The sequence below is a fragment of the Thunnus maccoyii genome, chromosome 5 (genome assembly GCF_910596095.1).
Source record: "Thunnus maccoyii chromosome 5, fThuMac1.1, whole genome shotgun sequence".
In the NCBI taxonomy this organism is placed as follows: domain Eukaryota; kingdom Metazoa; phylum Chordata; class Actinopteri; order Scombriformes; family Scombridae; genus Thunnus; species Thunnus maccoyii.
The window spans coordinates 290,074-302,310 of NC_056537.1; the positions used below are offsets into that span (position 1 = coordinate 290,074).

Below are 12,237 nucleotides of genomic sequence, written 5' to 3' on the forward strand. Positions count from 1 at the left end.
TTCCTCTGTCATGGTGAAACATCAAATCTCAACGGTGTGAGGATGAGAGTTTCCTGCAGGGTGAGACATGTCTGTCTCGCTCACACCTGTCTGTCTCGCTCACACCTGTCTGTCTCGCTCACACCTGTCTGTCTCACTCACACCTGTCTGTCTCGCTCACACCTGTCTGTCTCGTTCACACCTGTCTGTCTCGCTCACACCTGTCTGTCTCGCTCACACCTGTCTGTCTCGCTCACACCTGTCTGTCTCGTTCACACCTGTCTGTCTCGCTCACACCTGTCTGTCTCGTTCACACCTGTCTGTCTCGCTCACACCTGTCTGTCTTACTCACACCTGTGGCATCAAAATCATGCAAGTTTTGGGTCCATTCACTTGAATTTCAATTAGTAAATTGAAAACTCTTGATGAGTTTGTGTGTAAAACAAATTAATTTCCTAATTTTCATCAAGTCTATTTTTAGAAAAGTAAAGACTTTTAACCCACATGACCTGGTCAAAGTTTGATTGACATGTGTACTGTCAGGTGTGTAGAGACAATAAGTAACTGATACTCATATATGTGAATGGAGAGTGTGAGTGAACCGCTAGCTGCTCGGGCCCTAATAAAGGAAAAACTGCAGTACTCACTCCATTTTTTCCCTTCCCCTCATAGGTCATCCCCACTACTGAATTATACATATAAGACCTATAATTATTGTGAAATAAATGATAATAACACCAAACTTCATACAAAGTTTGTATATAATGTACTGTACGTATATAGGCCTTTCTGCTGTATCCTACAAAAATGAGCTGCATTCAACCCCCCCACCAGTGGCAGCTGATGACTCAGAAAACTGGGAGGACAGGAGGAAAACCAACAAACCGCATCAAACTATATCATTGTCCCACCTGATGAAATCAGAGGGGGGGGGGCAGTTTTATATGCCAATAAAACAATTTGCTTTTAAAAACTAAAACCCCTGAGTGGTGTAAAGGCTGCTTCTTTATAGACATTTAGCATATAAATATTGTTTCTAAACAAACAAACAAATTCAAATTTATAGTATTGTTCTATTGTGACAACAGATTTATGTTCTCATCAAAAACAGACAAGATATCACATGATTTACACGTGTTTCCTGTGTATTTTCTTAGTATACAGAAATATATAAAGTAGCACAAAGCTTATAATGTGATACAGGAACAGATCAGTGCTGAATACTAGAAAGACTGAACACTAAAAACATTCACAGATCTAAAAGTGTAGGTTCACATCAGAAAGTATTAATACATGTATCAAATACATGACTTACACACTCTGATCTATGTGCACGACATACAAAATATAGTCTACAAAGCTGACATGTTAACACTAGGGGTGCAACGGATCACAAAACTCACGGTTCGGATCATATCACGGATTTGACAGACATGTCTCACCCTGCAGAAAATTCTCATCCTGTCAATCAAACTTTCAAAATAAAAGCACACCACACCTGTAAGAAATATCACTCATTTTTAAAAAGCAAAATCATCTGATCCCGACGGGCCAGAGCGCGAGGTCCCGACCAACGCTGATGCAGTTTTAATATTAATATTGATCAGTGTTTGATAATAAAAACTGACTATCGGGAATTAATTTGCTTAAAGCCAAACCAAGTCAACAGACTTATTTTGTTTCATGATAACCGAAACTGAAATTTCAGCATAAATACTGAATGAAAGATATTAGATATCGTATCTGAACATATGAAGCTGCTGAGAACCATCTGGTCCAAAGCTTTTTACTGGTTTTCTTACTTCTGGATCAGAACCTGTAGTTCTGGTTTCACTGTGGCTCTCTGTTGAGTCACGTCTGAATTTGAATTTGAGGTCATCAGGTCCAGCCGTTCCTCCATCACGCTCTGCTGCTAAATAGAGTCTGACCCGCCTGCTGCAGGACAGGAAGAGGTCAGAGGTCAGAGGTCAGTCATACATCGATGTGCAGGGAGGTCGTCACAGTGGCGACTGAAGCTCATCAAAGTCTGTTCATTAGTTAAATCTCTGCTGATTCAATGTTGTTAGTGGAGGTCAACTGAGTGTCAGCATCATAATTAAAGACAAACAGTGAGCATCATGTTTTCCTGCAGAGCAGTTGATTGATTTACTGAGATCCACATCTGTCCTGGACCTCTGCAGGTCTCTGTCCTCAGTACTGTACTGTAGTACAGTTCTGAGGTACTTGTACTTTACTTGAGTAAAGGAGGAGAGGAGGGGGAGGAGGAGAGGAGCGGGAGGAGGAGGAGCAGGAGGAGGAAGAGGAGCAGGAGGAGGAGGAGCGAAGAAATAACCCTGGCAATATTCTTTGACATAGAAGAAGCATTCGACAGGTGGACTCTCAGACTACTGGACCTCAATCTGAAACTCTCAGAAGTCAAACCATCACCTCAAGCTTTCTTAACAACCATCAAATCAAAGTCAGTGTTGCCTCCACCATCTCAACACCTTTCACCTCCCAGCAGGGGTTCCTCAGGGTGCCGTTTTGAGCTCTCTTCTCTTTCTTCTATGCTGACATATAGCCCAAGTCTCACAGCTCACATACAACCTCTGCCCAGAACTAATAGCTGGAAAACTTTACACATGCATAAATGAAATAGAAAACTCCACAAATATGTGGAGAATCAAAGTGAACCCTGCCAAGACACCAGAAACCCAACAGTGTCAACTTAACACTGTACAACCAGGAAATCAGTATCAGTAAAGAAACAACATTCCTCAGTTCCAAAACAACATGACTTGGACAAAACACATGAATAACCTGGAACAAAAAGCAAACAATAGACTCAAACATCTCAAAGCCCTCTGTGGAAAACACGGTGCATCACCTACAGTCATCACGTCTACCTGTCATACATCCGACCGCTCTCTGAATACTCTGTCCCGCCTGGATCACCATTTCTGACAACCGGCTACAAGCACTGAAACTAGCACACAGACTCCCATCCTACATCAGTAAACATTATAAACACACCATAACAGGCATCCAAACTGTAAGACACACATCAAGCAATAGCACTGAAACACTTGAAGACAGCAACAAACAATCCTGCCCTCCAGAAAACAGTTGACACTCCCCTGTCATTCATTCCACAGCTGGTCGAAGCCCCCCAGACACCCGACCCCCATGACTGAGTAACTGAACCCGGATACACAGAATACTCTTCCACCACTGCTGCTTAATATCACCCACATGTGCACACATACCTCAATGTAAGTGACACACAGCAAACACTACTTTGCCTTTTTTATTGTTATTATTATTATTATTATTATTATTATTATTATTATTTTTGTGCCTTGACCCACATGCGTCCTCCAGGTCCTCCCACCAATCAAGACCAGATAGGATAGACCACCTACTATGGATAGAAAAGGGCATAAGCCCTGAGTTACCCCTCCAGGCCCATGATCTTCTAGTTCCAGTTCTAGGAGGAGGAGGAGAAGGAGGAGGAGGAGGAGGAAGACACTCAGCTCAGACATGTTACCTAGCTGCCACCTGGTGTCAGATCAGAGCAGTTTCTGATGCTGCAGCTCAGATCAGTGAAACTGAAAATAATCTTTTTATTATGAATGACTGGATCATTTCACAGCTTCAGGCCTCTAAAAGTATCCAGTTAAACCAGTCTGAGAAGGAATCATCACTCACTCTTGTAAACTGGTTTTTATTATTTTTTAAATTGCAATACAAAAAGGTGCCTCTGAAATTAATTATCTGATTAGCTGTGAAAGGTGAGTTTCAGATGATTTCCTGTAATAACTGTCATGAATTACTGTAGAGCAGTGATGAAAAGCACATTTACTAAAGTACTGTATTAACTGTTCAAAGTGATTTACATAAAATATCAAATGCATTAAGACAAAATAAAAAAGAAGCATTATAAAAATACATTTTTACACATTTAAATAGAAAAAAGAGGGAAATATAAAATAAAAATAAGTTGAAATAGAATATGACATAAAGCAGCACAGTGAAAGTTACAGTGCAGTTATACAGTTTACAGAATATATATTATTCTGCATAATGAGTACTTTTACTTTTGATACTATAAGTATATTCTGATTCTAATACTTTTGTACTTTTACTCAAGTAAGTTTGAACGCAGGACTTTTACTTGAAGACCAGAACAAACAACAATATCTCTACACTTGTGACTATGACCAGTTGCATCCTCGGCCACGACTGGCTCCTGTCATAAATCCTGCAGGTACATCCAGGTGTTAAAGTGAGTTAGGGTTAGTGACTGTTTTCTGGCATACAGCTTGATGTCATCCATGTAGAGGAGGTGACTGATGGTTGTTCCACTTTGGAACCGGTACCCATAGCCACTCTTTGAGATGATCTGGCTGAGGGGGTTCAGGCCTATGCAGAACAGCAGCAGGGATAGTGCATCACCTTGGTATATGTCGCACTTGATGGTAACTTGTGCAGTTTGCTTTGAGTTGGCCTCCAGAGTTGTTTTCCACAGCCCCATTGAGTTCTTGATGAAGGCTCTAAGTGTTCTGTTGATGTTGTACATTTCCAAGCATTCCAGTATCCATGTGTGTGGCATTGAGTTATAGGCTTTCTTGTAGTCAATCCAGGCGGTGCACAAGTTGGTCTGCCTGGTCTTGCAGTCTTGGGTGACTGCTCTATCATCCAGTAGCTGGTGCTTGGCTCCCCTGGTATTACTACCAATTCCTTTCTGGGCCCTGCTCATGTATTGGGCCATGTGCCTATTCATCTTAGCTGCTCTGATGCCTGACAGGAACCTCCATGTTGTACAGAGGCAGGTTATTGGCCAGTAGTTGGATGGGATCGTGCCCTTCTGGGGGTCCTTCATGATCAGGACTGTCCGTCCTTGGGTTAACCACTCTGAGTGGGTCCCATCCATCAGCAGCTGGTTCATTTGTGCTGCCAGGTGTTCATGGAGTGCAGTTAGTTTCTTAAGCCAGCAGGTTCGGATCATGTCCGGGCCTGGTGCTGTCCAGCTCTTCATACCTGACACTCTTTCTTGGATGTCTGCCATTGTAATGGTTACTGGATCTTGATCTGGGAGATTGCTGTGGCCTGCTTTTAGATCCACTGGCCACTGAGCATTGGTGTTATGTGATGCCTCCTTCTTCCATATGCGCTTCCAGTATTCCATTGGTTTCTGAAGAGTGGAGAGAGAAGCTCAAAGTGAGCCGCTCATGCTGTCGCCATCTTGGCAGTGCGTGACTCTGCCTAACTCCCGGCCAATCCAAAATGGGCAAAGAGGCGGGCCAAATGGCTGAAGCAAGCCACCTAGCGGCTGGCGGACCTGTCACTCAATGCAGCCATGTCCTTCATTATGCATACCTTTACAGCTTGATAAAATTTAAATGAGTGAGTTATAAAAAAATTCACCCCCCGCACAGTTGTCATGAAAGGGGAAATTAGCTATAGAGACCAAAACCATTTTTTGTACCAGGCTGTAAACATATTTATTTCTGCTGTAAAGTTGGCATTTTAACATGGGGGCCTATGGGGTTTGACTCACTTTTGGAGCCTCAAGTGGCCATTCAAGGAACTGCTGCTGCTGCTGCATGGTATTAACTAAACTGCACTGAAGTTGTGTATTCCAGGGTTTCCTTAATCAATCAAGTATCAATACATTCTTTTGCAAGACATCCAAGGTCTCTGGATTTCCCAGCTCCGAGATTTCCATCACAATTCCAGCTGGCCCAACGCGTGTAGCCCACAGTCTCAGTGCCAGTGGAAAGCATCATTGTCAGTCCTCTGGATGATGATGATCTCCAGTGCTGGTTCGCATTGGCTCCAGCTGCACCCAAACCAGGACAAACAGCAGTGTTAGTGTTCTTAGACTCATTCAGCTGCCTCCACGAAGGGGTGCAGCTGGGTTGCTTCCCTATTATGTCCATGTCTTCTCGGACACCTCCCTGGCCGGTTGGGACGGGACTCTCAGCAAGGTCAGTGTGGGAGACCAATGGTTGAGCGCCCCCGCCACATCAACCTGCTGGAGGTAAGAGAAGTCCAGAAGGTGCACTACCACTTCACCTCGCAACTGAGTGGGAAGCATTTCATGGTGAGGTCAGACAACACCACAATGGTGGCCTACCTCAACAGACAGGGGGGTGTCAGATCCCCGGCTCTACACGGGATGACAGTATCCTTCCTGACCTGGGCAGATCACCATCTCTGTTCCCTGAAAGCCCTCAATATTCCATGGACCCTCAACACGGGGACAGATAGGATGTCCAGAGGGGGTCCACTCGAGGACATAGTCACACAGATCTGGCAATGGTTTGGATGACCAGTGGCTGACCTGTTCACATGCAATGAGAACTCCCAGTGTCCTCTCTGGTTCTCCCTGAGGGCAATCGACGCACCCCCGTTGGGGGTGGATGCTTTAGCCCGCCCGGTTTGGCCCCCTGGCCTGCTGTATGCCTTCCCGTCCTTGTGACCAATGATACAGCTGCTCTACAGGGTCCAGATGCAGCATCTATCTGTAGTAGCTGTGGCACCCAGTCCAGGTGGCAGGTGGTTCCCGGACCTGGTTTGACTAGTGGTGACGGGCCTGTGGCCAGTACCGGATTTACTCATGGCTCTATGTCAAGCATGGGGCACCATCTTCTCGCATCTGATTCTGGGACAACGCCTCATGGTCTGGAGGTTGAGAGGGTGAGACTGAGCGGCTTCGGTCTCTCAGCCGCAGTGGTCTCTTGGATTCAGAATGCACATGCCCCGTCCACCTTCAGGGCTAACACAGATCCATGTTTGCTGACTGGTGAGAGGCCAGAAACCTCGATCAGTGTTCATGCCCCCTGCAGGGTATCCTAGATTTCCTGCAGGGCTTATTTGATAGTGGTCATGCTGCATCCACTCTGGGGGTCTTTGCAGCAGCAATTATGGCAAGCAACAACAGTTTAGACTGCGTCACAGCCAAGAGCCACTCACTGGTGGCAAGCGCTTCCTGCGGGGGGCCCGCAGGCTGAGGCCCCTTCATGCGTCAATCAGACCTTCAAACAGTGCTGGATGGTCTAGCAGGTCTGCCTTTTAAGCCTCTGGGTCAGTTAGATCTGGAGGTGCTCTCTCAAGACAGCGCTTCTCTTAGCCCTGGCATTGGCCAACAGGACGGGTGACCTGTGTGCCTTGTGTGCATCCCTCTTGTATATCTATCAGTGATGATAGGGGGTCGGTGGAACTATGACCAAATCCATCCTTATGGCCCAAGGTCATCACCTCCTCGTTCAGGTCGAGGCAGTCTGACCAGTTGTTCATCTGCCACGGAGGTTGGGCTCTGGCTCCAGGCAACTACTATTTTACCATTTGGTGCTGAGCAGGTAGTGTACAGTAGCTCTTTGGAGAGCGCTGAGAGTGAACCAAAACAGAAAAGTTGCAGCTGGACAGCCAAACAATGACCTGAAACTTGTTATAAATCTCCGTAAAGCTGAGAGGAGCTGCAGAGTCACTGATAATTCTTTGTAGGTTCATCAGTATGAGCCACAACCAACACATGACACACTGACAGATCAGACTGTGAAGGTATAGAAATATATTGTAACATCCCTCAATAAGCAGACGATGAGACATTAGTTGGTTTCACTGCAACTTTACTGTGCACAATAACCCAGGCTACTGTGGGCCATAGATAACACCAAAATAACATCTGCCATGAGCTCTACACCAGCCTCTTGCTTAGCCTCTCACATAAAGACTAACTCCCGTGTCCTCTAGTAGGAAGAAAAAGGGAAACCCCCCCAGCTCTCAGCCAATTACAGGTGCGTTATCTCCCGTTGATCACCGTTACAGGTAGCTCACATGACGGACAGGCTTCACAGCGTCTAACATGTTCACTGACACTCTAGAAATATCAGTGCTGCAACTCAACAGACCTCATGTCTGAACTGAACTAACGTTTCTTACAGTAATACTCATAACACTTAAACATTAACATGAACACAGTCCATTACAATATGTTATAGAGGATTTACTGTGAGCACACAGAAAGTTTCCTCTTTCAGCAGATGAACATAAAAACATCCAACTGAAGAAAAACACATTTCTGTGTGGAGAGGGACTTGAAGTAATAATATGAGGTAGACAAAGAGAAAAATCTATATCAGTGTCAAACGAGATCGAGAACAATCAACTACAATATCAATATCAGTAGAAAAAAGCAAAAGAGAAAAAACTTCATCTGAATACACCGAATAAAAGCCAAGGCAGGAGCTGTTTGAGGGTAAATCTCCCTACATTACAATGAGGATGAGATGAAGGTAAAGGGGCTCCATGCTCGTCTGATCAGCGCTGACAGTCGTTGCAGGGAGGTGTGCACGGCCTGCTGAACAAAAGGTCTGCAGGCATCATAGCATTCAACGACAGGCTGACTCTCTGACAGACGCTGCACATTTCGCTGCGTGGCCAGCCGGCTGCTGCTTTTGCCTCGCTATCCCCAGCTCGCCTTGGCCTAAAGAGATGGGGGAGGGGTCAAAGGTTAGGGCTTGAAAAAAGCAGCCGTGATGGGAGACCGTCACGGCCCAGTGAGCGCTGTGCAGCCGGCCGCCAGTCTGACATGCAGAGTGAACTCATTCTGTCCAGACAGTATCATATCAGCCTGCTAAATTACATCCATTGCCAATTCATGAAAGGCAGACATCTGACAGCATGCCTGTCAAATTCCCCCAGATGTATGTGCAGCAGTGAGCCGTCCCACCAGCACGCTGCTCATAAACAGGCTGACATGTAAAGTCGGGTCAGACAAAGTCCTCAAATTGGCCAAATGTCCCTGCAGAGCAATTGTCACGGGTAAAATAATGTAAAGCAGCTGAGATAGAGCTGATGGATGTACACTGCAGACATGCTGTATGAGGGAGTATCGCTGTGGAAATATACATGAAAATTCAGGCACAAGTAGTCCTAAAGTTACAGTTACACATTCACACGCAGCCAAAGCAACTTTCTTTATTATTTATCCATTTGTGTTGTTTTCCAATTAAGTCTAAGTGTGATAAACAATGTTAAACGTGTGGTGTGAAAATACAACATGATGGGAGTAAATAAGAAGCAAGTAAAACTACTGCTGAACCTCAAAGAAAACTACATTTCCCATAGAGCTCTTCACACGGCGCATGCGTAGTAGCGTCATAACGACAAGACGAGCTGTTATGTTTTCTGTAGCAACGGTCTGTGACCCGAAAAAAGTCGCCGTTAAAGGTAAGAAATGCTTAAAAAGTAAACATGAAAATGCCTTAAATGTATTCCATAAAATATAAAGACACATGTGTGACTGCTGTAATATATTATAGCTTAACTAGAGAGTTAACTAGCCCGTTAGCTGCCACCAGAGTGCCGCTAACGGGGCTAACGGGGCTAACTGCTAACGTAAACTCAGCGCCAGTCTGAGAGTTGATTGAGATTAACAAATATATAACCTCAGTATTTTATACCACTCACAATTTTCTTGGTACATTTACCCAGATTAGTGATTTAGCTTTATTTATCTCAGATAAACCAGGAGGATGTGACGCCAGACTCAGTTTAAATTCTGTCAGCTTTTCTTTCTCACTGCAGAAAGTAACGTTACATTAAACTTCACATATGTGACTCAAAACGCCGAAGAATCATCTAATAACTTATTTTATTTCGGCACAAATCCAAAACACCAAGTACCACTTATTTCTGTGAAATGTCCCGTTAGAGCCTCGTATTGCTCCGGTTTGAAACGGTGAAGACTAACGCGATAACATTTATTATTATTATTACATTATATTACGTACATTATATTTTATTAGGGTGTAACTTGTATTCCGGATAAATATGAAGACACAATCTGTCAGTAATGATCTTAAGTCTCGTTCTGCCTTTTGTCTTTTTTATCTCCGCGGGGAAATTAGTTTTAATCTAATAGATTAGTAACTGCAGTACAGTTTATATTAATTATACTGACCCCACATTTATCTGAAATCTGATTCTCAGTGTCTGCCATGAAGTGAATGTACATTCTGAGACTGCAGTGTTGTTATTAACTGTATTTTCAGGTTGAACTATGTCCAGTGTGCTGGATGAGACATCAGCAGATGTTCCTGTCAGAGACTTCAGTGTGAATCTTTCCCGGCCTGCAGGTGACTGATGCTGCTCTGTCACACTCCTTCATCTTCAGATATGACTTTATGTTGTATAAATATCCCTGATGTTCCTGTTTCCTCTGGAAGCCCTTAGAAACACTTGAACCCAGATTTAAAAGATTCATTTTGTTTCCAGTTAATTGCTGCGTTGATGAATATGAAACAGAATAATGAAGATGTTGCTGAACATAATTATATTTATATATTGGAAACATATTAATACCATTATGCCTACATAAGTAGCAGAACTCTCTACTGTGTCTCATACAAAGACAAAGGGATGAAAATGTAAAGACTGAGTATTTATAACTTATATATAATATATAATAATTATATTATATACATATATTATAACTAAACTTACTGTATGAACAGCTTCTGTGTTTTCTGAGGACGTGAATATTCCTTGTTGCTCGTGATGTTTAATTCATCAGCAGCTTCATGACTGAAAATGTAAAAACAACAACAACAATGTTGTTTGTTTTTTTGTCTTTTGACAGATCCGTCCGTGTATCAAAATGCTCGAGCACGTCAGGATATCTCGCGGGTGTCCCGTGAGGAGCTGGAGGACCGGTTCCTGCGCCTCCACGAGGAGACTCTGCTCCTCAAACAGCACATTCACACACAGGACGACAAGATCAAGAAGTGAGACGCACACACACAGTTTGACTCCAAACATACAGGCCCTGTTGAGTTTATCTGAATAAAGATATTAAAATGTATTGTTTTTAAAGTCTGTAAGCTCGTAGGATGAGGGTTAGTATTCTCCATCAGGAGTGCCTGTCAGACGGTTGAATAGCTGCAGAAACCTCCTTTCTTCTGATGTCCTCCCCCCCGTCAGACTGGGCACGAAGCTGATGAGGCTGGTGAAGGACCGCGGTCGCATGGAGCAGCTGGCGGCGGGCGGCGCTCAACCGCTGTCCAGGGTTCGAGACGTGGAGATGGAGGAGATGATGGAGGAGCTCCAGGAGAAGGTCAGAGGACTGCAGGCCGAGAACGAGAGACTGAAACAGCGCCTCCTGGTGTCCAAACAGCAGCTCATCAACTGCCAGAGCAGGAGGCCGACGCCGTACGGCCACGTCCAGCCGCGGGTCAACTCGGGGATGAAGAGGCTGCGAGACGACGCGTCCTCTCCCTCTCAAACACGACCCAAAAGTACGTCACAGTTATTTCTATGTGAAGTTAAAAGCAGAGGCTGCAGCTCCATCTCAAACTTTCTGATCATAGTTTACATTTGTTCCATAAAGTTTAGTCTTCTTCTAACAGCTGGTGAAGAATAACTGGAGTATAAACGGTTTCTGTGTCCTCGCTGCTCTTTTATCAGCCATGTTACTGGTTCTATCAGAGGCTGCTCAGTGTGTCTCCTCCTCCTGCAGGTACCAGGAGTCTGGAGGGAGCCGGGAGGCCTCCGACCGGCCAGCTGCCTCGATACGGACACAGTCTGCTGGAGGAGGCCAGAGCCGAGATCCGCAACCTGTAAGAACCACAGAACCACCAAACATCACCAGTAGAAACCAGCTGCTTCACACTGAAACTGGGATTCTGCTTCTTTAACAGAATCTCCTGTAACATCATCATAATAATACATTTTATTTATAAACTACAAAAACCAAACAACACTGAAAATCACACTCTGTCTCTTCATCCCCAAAAGCAGTTTGATTTCCTTTATCAATTGATCTTCCAGTTATTTTCATTGATTAGTATATTGACTGACCAACAGTCTCAATCACAAAAAATCTGTTTACAAAGATATAAAACTGAAAAAAAAAGCAACTTTAACTGGAACAAGCAAATAAAAAGTCGTTTCCAGTCAGTCCAGTCAGAAGTTCATCATACGTGTGACGTGTGACGTGTGACGTGTGACGTGCGACGTGCGACGTGCGACGTGCGACGTGCGACGTGTGATGTGTGATGTGCGTCCGTCTCAGAGAGAACGTGATCGAGTCGCAGCGCAGCCACATGGAGGAGATGGAGGGAGCGTCCGACCTGCTGCGAGAGGAACTGAGGAAGAAGGAGGAAGAGTATGAAGAGAGACTCCTGCAGGTCCGACAGCAGCAGACCTCCAAACTCAGGTAAAAACCTGCTGACGTAAAGGGTCAGTTCACCCAAAATCACCCAAAACCCCAAA

General features: G+C 44.5%; 1 protein-coding gene across 1 annotated transcript in view; it reads left to right on the forward strand.

The window, feature by feature from the left end:
* Positions 1–9,098: 9,098 nt before the first annotated feature.
* Positions 9,099–12,237, forward strand: part of rpgrip1l (RPGRIP1 like) — a 30,100-nt gene continuing 26,961 nt past the window's right edge. The window contains exons 1-6 of the mRNA XM_042412013.1: positions 9,099–9,195; positions 10,020–10,103; positions 10,607–10,751; positions 10,948–11,261; positions 11,483–11,582; positions 12,038–12,181. Coding sequence (XP_042267947.1) covers positions 10,028–10,103; positions 10,607–10,751; positions 10,948–11,261; positions 11,483–11,582; positions 12,038–12,181 — 779 coding nt within the window. The 5' untranslated portion in view covers positions 9,099–9,195; positions 10,020–10,027. The remainder of the gene's footprint in view (positions 9,196–10,019; positions 10,104–10,606; positions 10,752–10,947; positions 11,262–11,482; positions 11,583–12,037; positions 12,182–12,237) is intronic.